The sequence below is a fragment of the Vitis riparia genome, chromosome 18, assembly GCF_004353265.1.
Source record: "Vitis riparia cultivar Riparia Gloire de Montpellier isolate 1030 chromosome 18, EGFV_Vit.rip_1.0, whole genome shotgun sequence".
NCBI classification, from domain to species: Eukaryota; Viridiplantae; Streptophyta; class Magnoliopsida; order Vitales; family Vitaceae; genus Vitis; species Vitis riparia.
The window spans coordinates 539,911-561,585 of record NC_048448.1 but is presented as its reverse complement, the minus strand read 5'-3'; the positions used below and the strand labels follow the sequence as shown (position 1 = coordinate 561,585).

Below are 21,675 nucleotides of genomic sequence, written 5' to 3'. Positions count from 1 at the left end.
GTGATTGGATCACTTCAAATCTTATAGTTCTCTTTTCTTTTGATTTTTTTTTTCCTTTAGTAATTTATATTAAACTGAGAGCAAAATTTTAGGATAATTATCTCATACCCTTTTTTGTTCTTAAAAAAAAGAAAAAAAAAAAAAAGAATATGAGTCAGATTCTATTTCCTGAGAATTTCAATTCAAAATCCTATATAAAAGCAGGTTTTAAAGTAATTAGTTAACTGATATTCTAATCCGAAAGGCTTTGGGCTGAAAACTTATTTTAAAAACAGATTTTTAACTTCAAAATAATGTATTTAATAACTTTTATTCTATTATTATTGAAAACAGTTTTTTTTTTTTTTTTTTTTTTTTAGAAGTTGTTTTAAAAATATAGTTTTTTTTTTTTTTTTTTGTGAAGTATTGTGGAAAATAAAATTCTAAGAAATAATTGAAAATATATAAAAACTTTTACATTATACATAATGATATGATGTTTTCTTGGGGATAATAAGGTAAGAAACTTGTTTTTGGGATTTGGATTTCTCAAAATATATACATGGTCTCTGTGACTTGAATTATGATATTGGTTTCGATACCGATTCTTTTTCAGTACAAAAATCCAATGGTTCAAACTTAGGACTTTCATCCTAATATGAATTCTATGATCAATTTTGACAATCCCAATTGAAATCCAATAATAGTAAGTTAAATCTTTTAGATTAATTTCACTTAATTTCCCTTTAAGTTTGAACTTGATAGATTAAACTCCCCTTTCAAAGTAATTGGGACTAATGTGGTATGTGTTTTTTTTTTTTTTTTTTTTTAATTTAATAGTAAATATAATTTATTTGTATATTTTAAATGATTTATTTTATTTTTTACTAAATGTAAAAAATCGAAATATTTAATTTTTTTACTAAATATTAGAAAATATATATTTTAAAAATAATTTTTAGCATTGCTATTGCCCTGTTAATACTTCATGCTTAATAAAAATAAAATAATAAAAAATAAATAGTTTAATATTTAGTACTATTAAATTAAGTTTTATTTAGATTTTAAGTAAACTTGTTTTTCCAAAAATAGAAAAAACGAATTATATCCAAATCATATTTAAGTGATTTATAATCATATTGAATAAAACTTTTATAATATGATTACTCCTTAGTTGGTGTCTTAACAAAATAATAATAATAATAATAAATAATTTTTATTTAAAAAAAAAAAACAAAACAAAAAGTATTCAACTGGCTCTTTCAACTAGCGCCTATTCCTGTATCACTAATAGAATTTTATGTTAAATTGATAAATAAAATATAATTTATAGAGATATTCTGAAATTATTATTCAAAATATTTATTTTTCATTTTATTTTTCTTTAAATTAATTTAAAACTAAAATATGAAAACGCTGCTTCTACAAAAATTAGAAATATCAATTTCAAAGTATGATTTTTAAATATGTATTAAACTGCAGTTTTTAAATAGGATATATATAAATTATTAGATTTATATTAAAGTCAATAGTTTCAAAACGTGGCTTCATTTTTTTATTAAAAAAAAATAAAAAGGTGAAGTGGATAGCAAAAAATGATTATTTTAAACAATTATTTATATTTCATGGATCAAAAGTATCCATTTGGATCAAAACTAATAGACAATTGTTTACAACAGACTACGGGGTAGAAAATGTTTGCAAAACGTAAAAATAAAAATGTTTTTTAATTTTAAAAACAACATTCGGCAAACTTAGATTAAAAATAATTTTTTGAAAATTCGTTAAAGATAAGAATAAATCTTAATTTTTTATTTTTATTCCATAAAACAAATCCTTAAGACTTTATGAAAAATTTGAGAAATATGAAAAAAAAAATGAATAGTGAAAACAAAAAATAGAAATTAAAAATATAATAAAAGTTTTCCCTTATTTTTTCAGTTTCTCTTTTTATAGAATGAAAATTAGGTTTTCCCTTTCTATGCTTGGGTGAAACATTTCCTTCTATTGTCTTCTCCGGCTTGGTTAAATCTTCCAAAATGCTGGTGAAGGCGACGGGAAGAGTATCATATCATTTCTCTTTTGTCCGTGGCCGGCTTCTCGTATGCGCCGCTAGCGACTGATAACCAGGCGGCACCGGCGAGGGGTTTCAGCTTCTTTTTCTCTGCCTGCACTCAGTTGACTCAGTTGACTCACATTGCGGAGTAATAGGATCACTGCCAAGGAGAAATTGTATCGGAAAAATGCATTTGAGCGAGAACGAAGGCATTGAGGGCAGTACCTTCGTAGTGACCGGAGGTCTCGGCTTTGTCGGCGCCGCTCTTTGTCTTGAGCTCGTTCGCAGAGGTGCGCGCCAGATTCGGGCGATTGATTTGCGGAGCACTTCGCCTTGGTCCGATGATCTTGAGAACAAAGGAGTCCACTGCATCCAAGGTGATATTCTTCATCGATTTGGAATGTGGTTTCTGATAAGGTTTTTTGTGTCTATTTTTTTTTTTAATTTTATTTTCTTTATTTGTGGCGCCGGATTTTTTAAGCATGATCGGTTCGGGTTTGGAAGTGTTTTTTTTTTTTTTTTTCTCTGATTAGTTTATAGTTTATGATCTCTGATTCTTGTAAAGACGATTCCGATACTTGATCAGGAATATGTACGAGTTATGTTGATGGGAATTGTCGGGAACCGCTTCCGAAATTGCGGAACATGAAAGAAAAAACTGCTTTTGATAGCATGCTTGAATTTTAGTGAAGTTCTTCGGGATATTGCTGCTTCTGAAATCTGTTCAGATATGCAGTTGTCATTCAAATGCATTTTTGCATTTTCTTAGGTTGTCATCTAAATGTTTTTTGTTATGAGCCATTTTTTTTTTCGGAAATAATTCTGTCATGCCAAAAGGAATTGTCATAAGACCTGTTTTTCCACATCTTTACTTATTGGTCTTCTTTGTTTTTTCAATGATTTGATTCGACTTTGTCTGCCATGTATTGCCAGTATTGCTTGACTTCGTTCTTAACTGCATATTAAGCAATCTTGTTTAGCTACTATTCACTTGGCCAAATTTTTATGTTGACAGGGGATATCACTGTCAAAAAGGATGTTGAAAGAGCTTTACGTGGTGCAGATTGTGTATTCCACCTTGCTTCTTATGGTATGTCAGGGAAAGAAATGATCCAATATGGCCGTGTAGATGAGGTGAATATAAACGGAACTTGCCACATATTGGATGCTTGCATTGAATTTGGGATCAAAAGGCTTGTCTACACAAGCACATACAATGTTGTGTTTGGGGGAAAGGAGATTTTGAATGGCAATGAGGCCTTACCTTATTTTCCTTTGGATGATCATGTGGATTCTTACAGCCGAAGTAAATCTATAGCTGAACAGCTGGTTCTAAAGAACAATGGTCGTCCTTTTAAGTAAGTAATTCTTAGCCATGTGAATTCTCTGGTCTGGGAGCACTTGATGTCCTTGCAGTTGTAGCTTCTTAGTTCTAAATATCAGTATTAAGTGACATGCTATGCTTTCCAAACACTACATATTAGATATCAACCCTTGTGTGGTGGAATACAATTGGATGAACACAACTTCTAAAACAATGGAAAACTTTATTATTTTTACATCATTAGCAGCATTTCTCATGATGAAATTGCTGATTTCTTGACAAAACCTTTCTCAAGTTTGAAGATTTTGGAAGGCTAAGGATATTGCTTGGAATTACAAATCAAGTTTAGGGGGATGATGAAAAGTAAACTTGAGTTTTGGGATGCTTCCAAAAATTGGATTTGATTTCAATGAAAATATTGAACATTGAGCATTACTTGTGATTGGATATAAAGATACTAAGTAGTAACAGATTATGTTATAACTTAAACCTGAACAAAGAAAATAACAAATATGCAAATTGTATTTTCAGATTACCAAGTTTTTAGTTAGTTTTTCTGTGAATTGGAAGGGTTACAATCAGAACATGTATGGTATACAAATTCATGAACGCCCTTGCTCCCAAAAAGTGCCAAACTGCGGTGTTCCATATCTGTAACTGTTGATGATCATTTAACTTTTATGAATATTACTCAGTTATCTGGGCTATTTTTCATGTTACATAGGAACAAGAGCGGGAAATGTCTTTATACCTGTGCAGTTCGTCCAGCAGCTATCTATGGGCCTGGTGAAGATAGGCACTTTCCCAGGATAATATCTCTGGCAAAGTTGGGTGTGCTGCCATTCACAATAGGTGAAGCAAATGTAAAAGGAGATTGGATTTATGTTGATAATCTTGTGCATGCACAAATATTGGCAAGCATGGGACTCTTAGATGACATTCCTGGGAGAGAGAAACGTCCAATAGCTGCTGGGCAGTCCTACTTCGTAAATGATGGTAACAGCCAAATGATTATTTTGAAGCAACTTATACTCCTTATTAGGCTTATTTACAAGCAACAATAATTGAATTCGATTTAGTTCATTAGCAGGACTGTTTCTAATAATTGTAATGAGTTGGAAATTCACTTATTATCTAGAAATTTGACTCTAATCAAGATAATAAAAATTATAAAACTAGAAAGGAGGATCTCATCAGAGGAATAATGTTTTTGACATCCAAGTGTCAACAAGGTCAGTACTTATGTTCAACTATTTACAGGTTCTCCAGTAAACATTTATGAATTCCTCCGCCCTCTTCTCAGAAGCCTGGAGTACGATCTGCCAAAGGCTTCGTTGCCTGTCCCTTATGCTCTTTTCATGTCTAGGATTAACTGCATGATCTATACGCTCTTATATCCATGGTTGAACCGATGGTGGCTTCCACAACCACTGATGCTTCCTGCTGAAGTATACAAGGTTTGTTTTCTAACCTGCATATTTAAGTAGGTTTCTTGTTCCATGCTTGTTGCTCCCTTTTAACATCTTGGAAAGGTTATGAAATGCTTGGTTAGAAACTTGTTTCCAGTCTAGGTAAAAGCATGGTTAATCCTGCCATGTACCCTAATTTTTTGGAGTAAACCATCAAGGAATGGGCTACAGTTCAATTTCCTTACCACAGCCCAGGATATGTAGCCATGCTCTGTTTGAAATTCTGTTCAATGTATTATGTAGTAACATTAGGAAGTTATCCTCTGTTGTTTCTTTTTCTTTTTCCTTTGTCAGTAGGCATCAAGTCTCATTGCTTAACTTTATGTTTGGTTCTTGGAAAATTTGAGGGAAAATGTAAAAAAAAATAAAATTGGAAGGAAAGAAAGTGTTTTTAAAAAAACTCATTTCACTAATTTTTTTTTTCACTTTTATATAAAAAGATTAAATAATTTGAAAATGTACAAGTTTTAACTATTTTAATTATATTTTATTTTCTTTCATGCTTTTTAGGAGAAATCAAAGATGAGAAAAACATTTTCCTTAGTGATGTTTTCCCTTTCCTTATCACATTTTAGAAATTAAAAATAGTATAAAGCTATGTTTGTTCCCATGAGAGAGAAAATATAGGAGAAAAAAAGAAGAAAAATATAATAAAAATTTGAAACCGTTTTTTCTTATTTGGTTGTCCAAAGAGACAAAAACATGGAATGCATTTTTCACCATTTTCCCAATGAAAATGCAATATGTATATATATTTACATTTTCTTCCTTACCCTTTTGCAATGATATCCAAACAAGAAAAATAATGTTTCTTTTTCTTTTTTCAGTGCTTTTCAAATATGTATATGGCCTAAATTTTTCATATCTCTGACAGGTGGGTGTAACCCATTACTTCTCTTACCTCAAAGCTAAGGAGGAGCTTGGCTATGTTCCGCTGGTGAGTCCTCGAGAAGGAATGGCTGCAACCATCTCATACTGGCAAGAAAGGAAAAGAAGAAGCCTTGAAGGCCCTACACTTCAGACATGGTTATTTTGTATTATCGGAATGTTTGTTCTATTCTGTGCCGCTTACTTACCAGATATTGGGCCTGTGCCCATCTTCAGAGCAATCAGTCTTTTCTTCCTCCGCTCAATGGCGATAATAAGGGTGGTGTTTCTTCTAGCTACTGCAGCACATATTGGCGAGGCTGTATACGCATGGCACTTGGCCAAAAGGGTGGATCCAGCGAACGCAAGAGGATGGTTTTGGCAGACTTTCGCTCTTGGGATATTTTCACTCCGTTTCCTCCTGAAGAGGGCCAAGAAATAAGGACTAGCGCATCCCTTCTTTAATGTACCTTCGGATGTTCTGTGTTATTGTTTAATGGGAAAGTTGTGTTTATAGGCTGTTATATGAGAAATATATGATTTTGCCAAAAGGGTGGATCCAGCGAACGCAAGAGGATGGTTTTGGCAGACTTTTGCTCTTGGGATATTTTCACTCCGTTTCCTGCTGAAGAGGGCCAAGAAATAAGGACTAGCCCATCCCTTCTCTAATGTACCTCCGAGTGCTCTGTGTTATTGTTTAATGGAAAAGTTGTGTTTATAGGATGTTATATGGGAAATATATGGTTTTGAAAACCCATATAACTAACTGAAATATGGGTTTTGCCTGGTAATGAGAAAAATATTATATATTTTATATACTATTTACTGTTCATATTTATATTTTCGAAATTATCATTTATTTTTGAAATATTATATGCTTTCTTTTTGCTCCCTTTGTTTTCTGGATTTGTTCCAGCCGTCGTCGCTTCATTTGATTTCCGAGAAAATCCATGCAAAACCCCAACGAAAACAAAAAAAAAAAATCCTTTTTTTTGCTCCCTATGTTTTCTTTGGATCTGTTAGAGCCGCCACCACCATCATTCGATTCCCGAGGAAATTCATCCTCGTTTGATTTTTGAGAAAATCCATGCAAATCCCCAAGGAACATCAAAAAAATTGCTTTTTTTTTTCTCCCTGTGTTTTCTGGATTTGTTCGAGCAGCCACACCCCCTCCCCATTTGATTTTCGGGAAAATTCATCATTGTTTGATTTTTGAGAAAATCCATGCAAAACCTCTAAGGAAAACCAAAAAAATTGTTTTTATTTTGCTCCCTACGTTTTTTGGATCTGTTTGAGACACTGTCGCCCCCATTCAATTTCCAAGAAAATTCATTCTCGTTTGATTTCCGAGAAAATCCATACAAAACCCCCAAGGAAAACCAAAAAAAAAAAAAAAATTTGCATTTTTTTTTTGCTCCTTGTGTTTTTTTTTTTGATCTATTCTAAGGGTCTCCATCCTCTATTCGATTTTTGGGAAAATTCATCCTCGTTTGATTTCCGAGAAAATCCATGCAAAACCCCTAAAAAAAAAACCAAAATTGCTTTTTTTTTTTTCTCCTTGTGTTTTTAGGATGACATGAACACAAGAAGACCTAAAAGGTAATTTTGAAAATATAAATATAAACAATAAATAGTATATGAAACATATAATATTTTTCTCATAGGCAAAACCCATATTTCAATTATATGGGTTTCCAAAACCATATATTTCCCATATAACACCTTATAAACACAACTTTTTTTAATTTATTTTTATTATTTTGTGCTTTTCAATTTATCCCTATATTAGTTATCTGAAAAATACTTAAAGAAGAAAAAACATTTAAAAATAATTTTCTTATATTTAATTTTATAAAAAGATATAAAAAATCTGATATAATTAAAATAAATTAAAAAAGTATATATAATTAAATTATTAAATCTTTTTATTAAATAATTAAAACAAATTGTAAATCACATTCATAAATAATTTATTTTAGTTTATTTTTCTTTTCATTTTTTCTTTACTTTTTATATTTTCCATCTTCCTGGATGCAAACAGAAGCTAAAGAAAATAAAACATTTCTTACATGATTCCAAAAGGGAAGCCAGCTCGAAACTCGCAAGTAACAGACAACAATAAAACGGAGGTTAGGATTAAAAGTGAACTACAACACCTTCCACGAGGTTAACAATAAGCACCACCACCACCAACAACAACAACAACAACAACAAACCGACTGCAAAAGCCAGAATACAAAGAAAACTACAATCAACATCTCCATCTAAAACCTACTAAAAGAAAGCACAACCTCTCCTCTCTAATTTCTTCTACCTGACACGGCCAAGATCACCTGTCACTACTTGGTTGGAACTTTACAGCCAGCAGTAGGGTCAAGCTGGAAAGTCACCTGTGGTCCTTATTATGCACAACTAACTTACACAAGGCTTAAATTACAAATGGGTCTCTTTTTTTAAGGGAATCACCAACACAGCAATAGAGCCCGGGTCCTACATAGAGATTGGTTAGGTAGCTGACCTGCGGAGTGTTCAGTCTACTTCCATGGGATGCTCGTCATTCCTGGTGGATTACTGTTATTGCAGGCTCCCGTGCTCTGGTTAAGGGGGCTCCCAGGTCCGCCAGATGACTCACTCAGTGTCCCACGAGATGGGGGGCTGCTTGTTCCTGTTACCCCACCCCCACCACCAACTGGGGCAATCTTTGGTGGGGCTGATGAGGGTTCCACTTGGCTTGCTGACTTTGATTCCTTGCGGCCATCTGCAATAAAACTACCCACAACTACCTGCAATGGAAAGGAAACCTCATCTTTTTGTTGATACTTTTTGCAATGTGATGGAAATGGGACCAGTGAAATGCTGTGAGCACCAACACACAAACAAGCAAGGCAGTTAAGTCCAGCTAAGTGAAGGCCGGTATTTTGGTTTCTGAAGGAGTTCCTCGTATTTATTTTGACTTAAATTAAAACAATGAATTGTTCAAAATCCCACAAAAGTAGTCAATAATAAATGTTAACCTAACTAACTAAATGTAAAAACATGTGTTGCTCTGGGCGACATACAACTCCCATCAACCATAAGATGGGTAAATGAGAAAACAGGACAGCTCACTCAAATTTTAATTGCACAAGACAAAATTAACAACCACCTCCCCCTAAAAAACCTTTTTCTAGTTAAATTTCTCCAAATAGGAGAATATATTAAGCAGACAGACCTGAACAGGGGATGCAGCTGTTAAAAGACCTGCTACGCCACCACCCAAAACACGGCCATCCGGACCAGACAATGACACGCTTAATCCCCCAGTCCTGCTTCGCTGACCACCATTTTCCGAGAGCAGAAATGAACCAGAAAGAGAGAGAATTTCAAACCGTCCCTGCATAAGAAAAAATGAACTGTTTATAAAAGCAGATGGGTTAAACAAGGTTAGAAATGGCTAACCACGATAAACCAGGGAAGGTAATAACCGAAGTACACAGCGTTACATGTAACACTAGACATGGTAAAACATATTTCAAGCTCGAGGATATACCATGAGTACAATTCCCTGGCAGGAACTGCTGATTAACCAACTATTTACCAAGTCATGTCAGGTTAGAGATGGTCACCACCTACATTGCGCAGGTTTGGGTGCTGGGTAAGAACATCAATCTAGGTGTCAAATCCTTCACTTCAAGAAACTCTAAATAACAGATAGTATAATAAAAGGGAAAAAAAATATGAAGAGATCTCTGAATACAATTTTTTTCCACTTACCCCTATTCCTCCTTTCTTATCCTTTTATATTTTTTTTCTTATCACTAAATATTCTTCTAGTAAACTCTCTTTTCTAAATGTATTTATTTATTAAAAAAGTTGAAAATAAAAATAAACAAATAAATAATCAATTAATTAATTAATAATTAAGTAATCAAAATCAAACAGGCATAACAACCATAAGAAATCAAATCAATCAATCAAAATCAACACTCCCACACCCATGTTGTGTTGACATGCACTTGGGTGAAGATGGAGAGTCCTGGTGTCAAAGGTTACCACTAGTCGGGTGGAGACCATTTAAACCAGAATTACAAGTGATCTACACAAGGCTACATATGATAAGAGGCATGCCTTTGACCCAGCAGATGAGGAACATTGGATATAATATGGGAAATTTACAAAAGTCAGTGCTCCATCCTTATCAATTACAGCTATTTCAAAATTGACTCCCAGGAAGAATTGACGGGTTCAAAAATATTAAATGCTAATAACCAAATCTTAAGTTTAAGCCAAAGTTAACAGGAAAAGATGTGGCAATCTCACAAACCGTCCCTCATAAGTTACAGTGCCACCAGATGTTGCTGGTTGGCGGAGAGTCACATTAGAGATGGCACCATTTGCTGATAGGATGCAAACAGCCCTTGGACCATGCTGAGAAAATGACATTATTTTTGATGATACATCCTGGAAAACCAAGTAAAAAGTAAAACTGGTAACTGATTTCCAAATCAACTAAAAAACTTATAAAACCTGGAACTTATTCCATCCCAACCCCCAGCATAAATTGAAACCAATCATATTAATGTCAGAAATAAAGATCCCAGTACCAGCATATGTGAGGATTATGATATCATGGATTGGAAGGTAGGCCCTTTACTATGTCATCAGCATAATAAGCACAGAACTAAGTGGCACTTCCCAAATCAGATGCTATGTAACTTGTGCCTTGCTACCTTATACAATAGGATGGAATTGTGAACACATGGATGTGGACCGCCTCATTGCATTGCAAACTAGCAAGCCCTATATCCCTGACATGATTGGATGTCTAGTTGTGGTCCCAATAATAAACTTTTCAGTTACTAACTCCATGCTGGTCCAATCTCTTCTTACAAGGCAAATCAATTCTATTAAAATAGCATTTGTTTGCTATGCCCTTCAAGCCTGGCTCAAGTGACAATAGGTTTGTCATACTTGTAGCAATAAAAGAAGTACTGGTTTGTCATACTTCTTGCCTTTTCCTACTTTCTTTTTCTTTTTCATACATAGGCATGCATACTAATATTTTTTCAGCATGGAAATTCTCTTTCTTTTGTACTTCTATGGTTCTATCTTTGGTGAATCCCTCCAAATTACTTCAAATTTGTCCTCTACTTATTACAACTTGCTTGCCTACACAGACTTCACATTCCAGGCAGAATATGAGATGCTGCATGAAAAACTTTAAAACAACTTTTGAGAAGTATGAATTGCATTAATGGGTACATTGAGCTTGTAAGTGAACAACAGAACATTATTGAACTCTTCAGACCCTTTTATGGGTCTGAAGAAAATTTGATTCAGTAGATGTTGCATTACTTACTAAAAATGGTGGATATTGATATAAAGACTACATATTTAAATACTATGCAGGCATGCTGGGTTTATTAAATCTTGATAACCAATGCAGGATAGTCTAACATAAACATAATAAAGATGCTAAAAGGAAATATAATAAAGTTGCTTCATCATAAAGAAATTGGAAAAAAAAAATTCCAATTGCTTTCATTTTTTGGAAATAAGGACACAGCAATAGAAATGCCATAATGAAACAACTATTTTTTTCCTTTCAAATAAAAATTATGGTCTAATAATTGCAACTTAGAATTATTACCACTTCTAACAAAAATATAAATTTATATTATAGGAAAAACACTAAATCAGGACCAAGGTTTTGAGAGATGTTAGATTGCATGAAAACAAATCTCTATAGTAATCAGTAGCAGCAAGGTAGAAAAAAAGGGGGAACCTCTCCAGCTTTCACTGTGATAACATGAGGTGTAAATCCAACTCCCGCAGATCCTGTGATCAGAAACATCTGTGAGCAACTAAATTTGAACTCGATATAAAATCTCCAATCAAGGAACTAGCTTTTCTTCATTAGCAAAGTAAAAAGAATTACAGAAGCACATGAAACATATGCTAAAGAATATGCATGATAGAAACAGGATATCAACAAAATTCAACAACCAAATAGTGGGACGGACAAGTACAATAAACAAGGGCATATGGGTAATTTTTCTCCATATAAGAATATGGAGTCAGATCGAACAGATCATCCCAGATTTCAGCATAAAAACCACACAGCCTTCCTTTTCTGATTTTCAGAGTCATCTACTGCTCATATGATATCACTTTTATGAACAGCGATTAAATAATAACTACAACTATTTCATTACCTGTCAGAACTCAAACTAACCCCTAACCCAGACCTCCAAAAAACCCAAAAGAAAAGAAAAGAAAAAAAACATATCTATAAAATTATTAGAACAAGTTAAAACAACTGTTGCCTAAAGAACACGCCAGTATCAAATACCCAGTCCAAAGGAACGTTTGAAAAACACTGTACAAGCAAGATGAACAGAGACAAAGCCAATAAGATAAAAGGGAAATATCAGTTACCAAGAGCTTCCATTTGCTGTTTCTTGCTGGAACCGGGTGGTCGGCCTCTTGCTTTCTTCAAGGAAGAAGGTGAGGCTGATCCGGCCGAAGCAGGTGGAGAAGAAAATGCCCCACCGGACTGAGATACGTTCACACCAGAAGGAGCAGGTGACAACGCCAGTGCCATGGTCCCATCTGGGCCGTATTTCCTTGGCCTCCCTCTCTTCCTCTTCAAGGGCTCGCTCCCCATATTCATGTTAAGGCCGTGAGGTATGATGGCGCCGCCGGTGGAACCCTCTCCACCGGTACCGCCGGAAGACTGGTACGGCGGGGAGGTCCCGGAAACGGGCTTGTACACAGCTGCTCCGTCTGGACTGAAGGCTAAGCGCATGTTTTGTATCACCGGCTGTGACGGTACCGCATTTTTCTGGAGACCCATGCTGAAGGGCTCTCTGGTAGTCATGATTCCAGTTTCAGATCCTGACATCTTTCATATATGGAAAGTGGTACTAAATTTCTATACAACCCTGCAACTAAAAATGGGAATTTTCAGATCAGCAAAAACCCTAGAAATAATCTACATAACCGATCAACTCAAAAAACCCCTACGCACCGAAGAATAGATTTCACACTGTCAGTGAGTAAGATTTCTCTCTACAAAAAGAAAACACTTTTGACAGAACAAACTTCACTTGAAAACAACCACTCAGGAACAAAGCAAGGACTTCGCAAATAATCTAAAGCTACATACTGAAATCCGAGTAAGCTCACTCACTGTCCAAAAAATCCAAAACCCTAACCCCAAAAATCCCACCTTCACCTCAAATCTCGAGATAAAAATTTAAGCAACAGCGAAAACAAAGCCCTAATAACCGCAAATGAAGCATTAAACTCACGAACATTGTTTCTCGCAGAAGAAAAATTCAATTTTTTTTCGAATTTCATCCTAGATCATGAGGAAAATACCAAATATACATTACATCATTAAAGAAAATCAACATAATTACAAAACCCTGTCCACGATCAGTTTCCGTAAAAATTATCTTTTTCGAAATTTACAGCTTTAAAAAAAATCCCAAAATTCCCACAAAAATTAAGGAAACCAGAAAAAAAACCCAAAAAAATCTCCATAAACTTACCAATAAATGAGGAAAAATACAGCGATCCAAACGAGAGAAGAGAATAAATTTTTAGGGTTTCAGATGGGAAGAGCAGCTCAGAGGCTTTTCTGAGGAAATGCGAGAATTCTCAAAATTTACTTATATTTTATATTATTATTATTATTTTTTCTCCCCTTTCCCCTTTTTCATCACTTCTCTCTCATGCCCTTTATTTTTTTTATTTTTCGAAAAAAAAAAGCCGGTATCGTACAAATAAAAACAATAATTAATTTAAATGCATTCACTCCAACGCCCTTACTGTCTCAAAATCTCGTCATTTCCTCGAGTACCAAATCAATATACTCGCCACGGAAACGCAATACATTGAAATTAATTAAAATATTGCCTCAAATAAGGCACGTTTCAGCTAAATAAAGCGAGTTCAACGTGTTAGGTACTCTCAATAGTGTAAACATTGCTTTAAGTTCATTTTTAAAATTTTTTTTTATCTTTTTATTCCTTTTTAAGTTATCTTCATTATAACCCTAATTATAATAATTACCCCAATTTTCAAACCATCCATCCACCATTTTTTTTTTCTTTTTTCTTTTTTATTAAAATATTTTGGATAGTTTATTAATTAATTTAAATTTTTTTTGGGGTTGGTAGCCGGTAGTTGGTCTACAAAAATACAAGATTATTAATTATCAAAAAAATATATTTATAACCCTATAGATAGCAATCGGTTATCTAACATAATTTTTATCAATTTTGTCTTATTCTTGAATTTAAAAAAAAAATCTTAAAAATGAAAAATCATGGGAAAATGATGTAAATATTTTTATTTGGGTATTAATAAATTTTATGAAAATAATTTTAATTTTGATATTTAAAGTACAAGTTCACATAATGGAACAATGATAGTGTGCAATGAATGTATATAATTCTCTCAAATATTGGAAAAATATAAATATTTAATAGTGTGTAAGAAATTAAAAAGTTTTTTAAAAATTTATTAAAAAAAGAGAATAAAATGAAAATAAGAAAAATATTATTTTTTAAAAGAATTGTATTTTGATTAAAATGAAAATTTTAGTTAGATAATATTTATTAAAATATTTAAATAACAGCAATTATTAAAAAAAATTAAAAATTTTTTGAATGATACCCTGGCGTGGACATATCCAAAACGAAAAGCCCTGGAGTTTTCCACTGACATGATTATGATTCCGGGAATCTTTTTAGAAATGGAAACGGAGGAAAAAGACACAGAAAATGGACGAATCCCATTTCCTGGTAAAATATTTTTATTATTATTTTGAATTTTTGCTCTTTTGCATTCAGGCGTGAAGTATACTTAATGGTAGAAATGGCTGTCTTTTCAGAAAAATAAAACATAAAAAAATTAAAGTGAAAAAGAAGCAAAGGAAAAAAGATGTTTGTTTGGATGTAGTCGGTCAAGAATTTTTCTTTCTTTTTTATTTTAATTTTCAATTTCTCAATTCCCAAAGCCGCGAACCCATTTCCCCTCATTTTCAAACATCTTCCAGCTGTAGTCCAACTATTCACCAGTAATAAAATCTCCAAAATTCCCGATAAATTTCTTAGAAAAGTAAAAAATTTGAATACTGAGAAAGTGGGTCCGATTTTCTTCTGAAATAAATAATAAAGAATCAAGATATCCATTGAAAGCCAATCAAAAAAAGCATGGCTCTGTATTTTCCACTTCCTCTCCGTTCTGGGTCCTGCGACTTCTCAGCTTATTCGAGTAAAAAAGGTTTGAATTTATTTATTTATTTATTTATTTTCCTCAATTTCCATGCTTTTCCTGTTACGAGTCACTGATATTTATGGGTTTTGAGGTTGTGGGTCAAGAACCGGGAAATGTGGAAAAAAGCAACGTGTTATCTTCTGCAAGAATGAGAACAAGGAAGAAGAAAAAACAAGGTAGTTTCATATGCGATACTGCCCCCTTTCTTTTTTTTCTTTTTTCTTTTTTCTTCTTTTTTACGAATTCAATTTTGGATTTTTGGTATTAGTTTTGGGATTAAAGAACAACATGGAGGTGGAAGAAGGGAGGTTGTGCTACAGATGGTGTTCAGTACAATTTCCCTTCAGGCAATTGTTCCTAACGCACTGGCCGATACTGGTAATTTGGAATTCAGCAAGAAGGAATTGTAATTTGCTTTCATTTTCCATTTGGGTTTTCAATTTGGAATTGTCTGTTTATCCTTTTTCAGAGGTGCCAGAGGATTTCAAGGTTTACTCAGATGAGGTCAACAAGTTCAAAATACAGATTCCCCAAGGTGAGCAATTCAGAGCTCTTATGCCAAAAACTGAATTGGGCAGTAATTCCATAGAAGAGATAAATCAATAAAAAATAAAAAAAAATAAAAAAAAAGGGTGTGGTTGGGCAATGATGTGAATAGTTATTGGGGAATTTGAATTATGGAGAAGATGATTGAATTAGAATATGGGTTTGATGCAGATTGGCAGGTGGGTTCAGGAGAACCAAGTGGATTTAAATCAGTGACAGCATTCTACCCAGAAGAAGCTTCTGGTTCAAATGGTATTCACAGGGTTTCTTCCTGGTGGATCCATCTCTTCATTACTTAGATTCAAATAGTTTTAAAATTTGGTTAATGGGTTGCTGCCTTCAGTCAGCGTAGTTATCACTGGGCTTGGCGCGGATTTTACCAGACTCGAGTCTTTTGGCAAAGTTGATGCTTTTGCAGAGAATCTGGTTGGCTATTTATCTTATGCTCTCTTTCAACGGGAACCTCTCATTTACTGTATTTGCTAATTTTTGTGGGTTCTAATTTGTTGCGCAACAGGTAAATGGATTGGATAGAAGCTGGCAAAGGCCTCCCGGTATTGCTGCAAAACTCATTGACTGCAGAGCTGCTAATGGTAATCCCGGGGCTATTTACTAATTGTTCTTGAAAACAATTTTCTGTTTTTTAAAACAAAAAGTTGTTTCCTTGTAAACTTGTGATAGAAAACAGTTTGTTTTGAAAATATAAGATTGCTGAGAAACAATCGAAAAAATGAAGAAGGTTTGGAAAACTTTTGCATTGTACATAGCAGAAGTTGAGAAAACTGTTTTTCATATTTGAGTTGTTAAGTATTGTTGAACAGGCCCTACTTTTACTTTTATAGGCACTTACAATTTCTGGTACATTTTATGTATGAGGTTAATTTGTTTAAACAACGTATCAGGGTTTTATTACATTGAGTATTGGCTTCAGAATCCTGGGGAAAGTCGTAGACATTTATTTTCAGCTGTTGGGATGGCAAACAACGGTTGGTACAACAGGCTTTATACCGTGACCGGACAGGTAGGCCTGGCTACAAGGAAGCTGAAAAAAAAATCAATGCTTTCATCTTCTACCTGTTCTGGTTTTTGGATTTCATATATCAATGTCTTGGATGCATATAACCAGCCTGCAGTTCCACCCTAACCTTTTTTTTTACATTTTGATGCAGTATTTGGAAGAAGAATCAGAAAAATTCAGTTCTAAAATTGAGAAGGTGAGCTAATTATAACCTACAATTCTTGGAGGCCAAGCATTTTCTTCTCATTTAGTTTGCAGGCACAGTTTGTTACCTGAATAGGAAAATTTTCAGGATTTATTCGAAAACTGTTATTAAAAACATATTTTTATTATTTAGAATAGAAAATAAAATCAAGTTGAGTAGATTTGAAAATTAATTCTAAATACATGTTAGAACAAATCTCAGATGTTTTTAGGAGTTGTGTAGAGTATCTTGAGAAATAATTAAAAATATGAAAAATTCTTCGAGATCAATTACATTATAGATAAATGCCCGGTATCTCCATCCAAAAGAATGTTTTTTATGTTCTAGTTCTCAAAAAAGAATTTGTTTTTGAAAGTTATTTTCAAAAACCAATTTTTGAGAATATTGTCACAAGATCTGCCTTTTGTGGCTAGATGCTGATGTGAATGAAACCTGCCTGCAAGATGCTTTACACTGCTGATGATAAGGCCATGGAAGTGGCATCAGAATCATACACTTGTATTCTTATTTTCTACTGAAGAAGTATCTCTTTAACTTGGCAGGTTGTTGCATCCTTCAGGTTTATTTGAAGAAAAATTTGCATGTTCAGGATATAAACTGAGGCTGAAGATTACTGGTTCAGCAGCTCTGTGGATTTCACAATGCGCACGAATTGGCATTGTGCAAAAAGATGAGATGATTTATATACTCAGATTGCATCAAGTGTCTTTTGTTGTAAAATTGTAAGGAAGGGGAAGAGAAATTATCTCTATGCTACCATTGAAAAAATTTTCCACACCTTTGCAGTTGCTTCACATTCATTTGCAGAATTGATTTATGAGTCTTTTGGCCAAAAAAAAAAAAAATACTAATTCCTTACATGAATATCTTTCTGGGATATCCAGGAAAAAAAGATCAATCTGTTCTAACATTCTCGCCCCCCATCAATTCTCCAGTTTTTGGTGCAGCAGCTTTTTGAAACAGAAGGGTGAGCTGATCAACAAAGAGTAGGCTCTTCATTTGTTGGAGCTGTTGCCACTCTTTCTCCATATGCAATTCAAACTCCTCAAAATGAACAATCTTATCCCGAATCTCCTTCATCTGCAAAAGTTTTTGGGTGTTCCCCAACACGACAATTAATGAATGGCAAATAGCATCTCGTTCCTCTTTTTGGCATAGATATTGATGACCTGTAATTTTACAAATTTTACCCACCTGCACTTCAGTAATGCCAGAAATTGCTCTCTCCACATCCAGCTCTTCCCTCTCGAGCAGTGACTTTGCATCTATATAAGCTCCTTCCAACGCATTTGAGGTGGTGTCGCCATTGGATTCCACATTAGGGTCTGCATAGGAAATAAACCATTATTCGGCTAAAAAAGGAGTCTCAGAAATAAAGCAACCCCAGTTTCATAGATGTTTACAGATGTTAGGGTAGCATCCTTTTATAAGGAAGCAATCTCAAAAATTTCAGAACCCAACCTAGTTTTTAAAAATCAATTGTCACCAACAATGTTGATTTAATTGGCTTCCAATGGCATTATCTTGGGCTTTGATTAATCACAATACAAGGACAACTCACTACCAATAACAAGCCTTGCTACCCATTACATCTACATGAGTAAATCCAAAATGCTCGGGGGAAGTCCATAAGAAGTGATCTGTACCTTGTATTCTTGCACCATTAGCAAAAGATCCAAGACCCTCTTTCATTTTTCTAGGATCCACATCTGACAAAGATGCAACAGCTGCTTGAGCAGCAGCTTCTGCAACCTCTACACCCACCAAAGCCGACAAGAATGCAGCCTGAGAAAAGTTTGATTTAGTGCGTATCATATGAAAATTTTCAGTTGAAAACAGAGCAGAAGCAGCAACAATCATCCCACAATGGTCAAAGAACTAATCATAGTAAATCAGGTAAAATCTGGCAAAACCAAAGGGATGCCTCAAGGTTTAAACCTCACATTAACACAACTCATACAGACATCATGATTGTACACAACAAACTTCAAAACACGAGAGTTTAAGACAGATAAAGAATTTAAAAAATAAAGTAGGTAATAAAAGACAATAATACAACTCATACACACGTCATGATTGTACATAAGTAACTTCAAAACAAGGAGTTCAAGACAAAGATAAGGAATTTCCAAAACAAAGAAAGTAATAAAAGACAAGAATCGCTGCTGTGGTGATTGGCCCATGCCATGTTTTACTTTTAGGGAGAGAGGAGTTTTGCTAGTTTTAAACACTACTTCATACAATTTATATAATTTAAATGCCGTTAAGTAATAACCCAGAACTTAATCCACTCCATGAACCGCTAGGCTGTAAACAATGCTTAAGATGGGTTAAGCTCTCTCCAATAGATTTGCATCTAGAAGTTAAAGGAGTTATTGATTCCAGAGTCAACCTCGTGCTTCCATAAATAAATCCCACAATCAACCAAAAATAGAAGTCTACCTGAGCCATAATTGGGTTGCTTGCATCAGAAAGTGGTGTGAGTCGCATTTTTTTACTTGCGGAAGAAGTGCCAATATTTTCCTGTCCAAATCCAGCATCACTCTGGTCCTTCGCTTGAGAAAACTTGTTATCAACATCCCCAGAGCTTGTATGTCCAAGATATTGCTCCCCAAAAGAAAGCTTGATAAAATGAGTAACACATTCTTTCTCATTTCTACCACCAACATGCTCCGCAACCTTCTTCCAGTCATCACCATAATGCAAGACAGCTTCTAAAAGGTGCAAAGTTTCTTTGTCAGTCCAACCTGCTTTTGTGTCTTCACTGATTTCAACTCGCCTAAAATCTGAAGAATTGACCCCAACCCGATAATTGCCACGAACATAGCACCGTGCACAGAGAGTCAAGTCAAACTGTGCCACAACAAAGAAAATTTTAAAAAATAAAGAACGGTTCTAATTCTATTCATGTCACTCCATAAACTGCCTAGCACAGTAGCAAATTAAATTATAAAAGGAATGTCTGCTAAGGAGTAACCCCAGTCAGTAATATAACAGATATTCACATAACATACTATTTGAACCGTAATTCTAATCACAAAAATTTATCAAGGCCTTCTTTCTTATTATCTATTCTTTAATTGGTTAACTCATAAAGCAAAATGTTCAACCAAATAGTGGCTAGTAGATGCTTTGTTTTGACTCATCCTTTCAACATCGGTTCTCATGAACACCACAACCTGTGGTTTAACACCTTTCCCTTCTAACTTAATTTCAGAGCAATGGAGGTTCACCCTTCCTGTTTCATATAAGCTTCCCCACACATGGCAATTTTTTTAGTTTAGAATTAAGGTCATACTTTGATTCCATAAGACAACATAAGCCAGCAGGAAAGGCAGTGGACGACAGAAGAATTGATTCCACCATTGCAATTCTTCCTCGGCGAGATTGTATATCAAATACTTTGTTAGCAGTGGTATTTTCAGTCTACTAAGAGGAATGCATAGTCGTAATTAAAAACCCTATGATTACCTTATCACAGGCAAAACAAGCAATGCTGCAGAGGGATTTGCAGCCGCTGCACCATCTCCTCTTAGGAATAGATTCAACAGCACCTCCTCCAGCATCCCCGGTATGCGAAGACGCCCCACCGGACTTATTATCCTTCTCTTCCCATTTCAACGGCTGTTTCAAGGCAGAACCGGAGTAATTAATCAAACCCCAAGCCTCCAGAAAATCAAAAACCCTGCGAATGGATCCCACATCTCCAACAAGAATTTTCCGAACATCCGTAAACGTGAGCTTCCTCGAAGGGTTTTGTCTGAAGGACAGGATTATCGAATTACGGTAATACTTGTAAACCCTAGGGTTCTTGGACGGGGACCGAGCGTCGAAGAACTCAGGAAGGAACCGAACCTCGCATTCGTGGACATTGTTCCACGAAAACCACCCTAAGATTAGAGTCAGCGAGGATAAATTTCAATTAGAGAGGGAAATCCACAATTTACAACCTAACGGAACCTTGTGGCATAGAAAAAAAAAAGACAGATGGTTCTTACTGGAATAGCTGGGGATGTTGATGGTCTCCGGTTCAGAAGCACGGGGAACAACCCCAACTGAAGGGGAAGCGGAGGCGGCGACCGGAATCTCAGACTTGACGGTTGGAATGATGGAGGAAGAGGAATCAGGTTGTTGGGTTAGGGTTTCAGTGGATGCTCCGATTGGGTCTTTGATCGGCGACTGTGCCGCCATTTACAGCATCGGAGGGGGGTTAAAAATCTTTTCAAAACAAGGAAGATGGAAATTATTCACCTTTTGGCTTTTGTTGATGAAAGAGGAGATGAAGTTTACCAGCCAAACGAGGGAGGGAGAAGGTTTTTATTTTTACTTTATAAATTATTTCCGATCTTTGTTGTGCAGCGTTTTGATTTATAAGCATCTCCTCGTTGTCGAAGAAAATTTGAAAACTTTTCTTCTAATTGTTATTTAAACACTATAAAAACATTTAAAAATTCTTTTCATATTCTTAGATGGTGAAATAATTTCAAAACTTTTCCGATTATCTTAGAAAACAAACAAAAATTTAGATGAAATGCACCTCCATGGACCAATGATTCATAATTAATATGTACATTAAAAACAACATCAATATTTCAAATGTTTAGATAAAAAGAGATTAGGCATGAATGTTGAATTGAAGATTCGACTTTATTTTTCAATGAATTCAAGGATTTTTTTTTTTTTTTTTGATAATTTTCTTTAAAACTGAAATGCTTTTCTAGTCCTTTTAACCCTTAAAAAATAAAAAGTACTAAAAAAAATATAAACAAACGTACTCTTAAGCCTTAAAAAATAAAAAATATTAAAAAAACTAGAAACACTTCTCAAAATTACTTTCAAAAGCACTCTAAGCTATTGGCTTTGATACACAAGAAATAAAAACGGGAATAAGAATTAAGAATAAAAATTTCACAGTAACATGAATCAAAATTCCTATAAGAGAGT

At 34.4% G+C, this 21,675-nt stretch overlaps 4 protein-coding genes across 8 annotated transcripts; 2 read left to right on the top strand and 2 right to left on the bottom strand.

Moving 5' to 3' along the window:
• Positions 1–1,952: 1,952 nt before the first annotated feature.
• On the top strand, positions 1,953–6,497 carry LOC117907525 (short-chain dehydrogenase/reductase family 42E member 1). 2 transcript variants are annotated; one of them, XM_034821088.1, is made up of 6 exons: positions 1,953–2,412; positions 3,051–3,393; positions 4,084–4,355; positions 4,620–4,816; positions 5,703–6,070; positions 6,275–6,497. In XM_034821088.1, the coding sequence occupies exons 1-6, from the start codon at positions 2,223–2,225 to the stop codon at positions 6,339–6,341; spliced, it is 1,437 nt and encodes a 478-aa protein (XP_034676979.1). In that variant the 5' UTR covers positions 1,953–2,222; the 3' UTR covers positions 6,342–6,497. The 2 variants fall into 2 exon arrangements, with proteins under 2 accessions (XP_034676979.1, XP_034676978.1); XM_034821087.1 differs by having other exon boundaries at positions 1,954–2,412; positions 5,703–6,497.
• A 1,248-nt stretch (positions 6,498–7,745) lies between these two features.
• Positions 7,746–13,347, bottom strand: LOC117907096 (AT-hook motif nuclear-localized protein 10). 4 transcript variants are annotated; one of them, XM_034820468.1, is made up of 6 exons: positions 13,231–13,347; positions 12,113–12,624; positions 11,460–11,512; positions 10,004–10,135; positions 8,907–9,068; positions 7,746–8,478 (listed from the first exon to the last, which is right to left on the bottom strand). In XM_034820468.1, the coding sequence occupies exons 2-6, from the start codon at positions 12,576–12,578 to the stop codon at positions 8,230–8,232; spliced, it is 1,062 nt and encodes a 353-aa protein (XP_034676359.1). In that variant the 5' UTR covers positions 12,579–12,624; positions 13,231–13,347; the 3' UTR covers positions 7,746–8,229. The 4 variants fall into 4 exon arrangements, with proteins under 4 accessions (XP_034676359.1, XP_034676360.1, XP_034676361.1 ...); XM_034820469.1 differs by having other exon boundaries at positions 12,113–12,618; XM_034820470.1 differs by lacking the exon at positions 13,231–13,347 and adding an exon at positions 12,705–12,962.
• A 1,513-nt stretch (positions 13,348–14,860) lies between these two features.
• On the top strand, positions 14,861–17,506 carry LOC117907336 (psbP domain-containing protein 3, chloroplastic). The gene is made up of 10 exons (XM_034820842.1): positions 14,861–14,968; positions 15,054–15,138; positions 15,231–15,340; positions 15,432–15,497; positions 15,680–15,760; positions 15,852–15,934; positions 16,026–16,101; positions 16,411–16,529; positions 16,678–16,722; positions 17,274–17,506. The coding sequence occupies exons 1-10, from the start codon at positions 14,899–14,901 to the stop codon at positions 17,298–17,300; spliced, it is 762 nt and encodes a 253-aa protein (XP_034676733.1). The 5' UTR covers positions 14,861–14,898; the 3' UTR covers positions 17,301–17,506.
• LOC117907335 (SWI/SNF complex subunit SWI3B) lies at positions 17,491–21,129 on the bottom strand. The gene is made up of 6 exons (XM_034820841.1): positions 20,730–21,129; positions 20,203–20,621; positions 19,174–19,584; positions 18,378–18,516; positions 17,926–18,056; positions 17,491–17,811 (listed from the first exon to the last, which is right to left on the bottom strand). The coding sequence occupies exons 1-6, from the start codon at positions 20,920–20,922 to the stop codon at positions 17,626–17,628; spliced, it is 1,479 nt and encodes a 492-aa protein (XP_034676732.1). The 5' UTR covers positions 20,923–21,129; the 3' UTR covers positions 17,491–17,625.
• Positions 21,130–21,675: the final 546 nt, after the last annotated feature.

Excerpts from the sequence above, each read along its gene's own strand:
- LOC117907525 (XM_034821088.1), top strand. The coding sequence starts at position 2,223 with ATGCATTTGAGCGAGAACGAAGGCATTGAGGGCAGTACCTTCGTAGTG. Across the intron at positions 4,356-4,619 it reads GTCCTACTTCGTAAATGATG|GTTCTCCAGTAAACATTTAT; the intron begins GTAACAGCCAAA and ends AACTATTTACAG. Across the intron at positions 6,071-6,274 it reads CCAGCGAACGCAAGAGGATG|GTTTTGGCAGACTTTTGCTC; the intron begins GTTTTGGCAGAC and ends CGCAAGAGGATG.
- LOC117907096 (XM_034820468.1), bottom strand. The coding sequence starts at position 12,578 with ATGTCAGGATCTGAAACTGGAATCATGACTACCAGAGAGCCCTTCAGC. Across the intron at positions 11,513-12,112 it reads ACAGCAAATGGAAGCTCTTG|GATCTGCGGGAGTTGGATTT; the intron begins GTAACTGATATT and ends TTCTGATCACAG. Across the intron at positions 8,479-8,906 it reads CAGCTGCATCCCCTGTTCAG|GTAGTTGTGGGTAGTTTTAT; the intron begins GTCTGTCTGCTT and ends TTTCCATTGCAG.
- LOC117907336 (XM_034820842.1), top strand. The coding sequence starts at position 14,899 with ATGGCTCTGTATTTTCCACTTCCTCTCCGTTCTGGGTCCTGCGACTTC. Across the intron at positions 15,341-15,431 it reads TAACGCACTGGCCGATACTG|AGGTGCCAGAGGATTTCAAG; the intron begins GTAATTTGGAAT and ends ATCCTTTTTCAG. Across the intron at positions 16,530-16,677 it reads TTTATACCGTGACCGGACAG|TATTTGGAAGAAGAATCAGA; the intron begins GTAGGCCTGGCT and ends ATTTTGATGCAG.
- LOC117907335 (XM_034820841.1), bottom strand. The coding sequence starts at position 20,922 with ATGGCGGCACAGTCGCCGATCAAAGACCCAATCGGAGCATCCACTGAA. Across the intron at positions 18,057-18,377 it reads TAATGGTGCAAGAATACAAG|ACCCTAATGTGGAATCCAAT; the intron begins GTACAGATCACT and ends TTTCCTATGCAG. Across the intron at positions 17,812-17,925 it reads CTGGCATTACTGAAGTGCAG|ATGAAGGAGATTCGGGATAA; the intron begins GTGGGTAAAATT and ends AAACTTTTGCAG.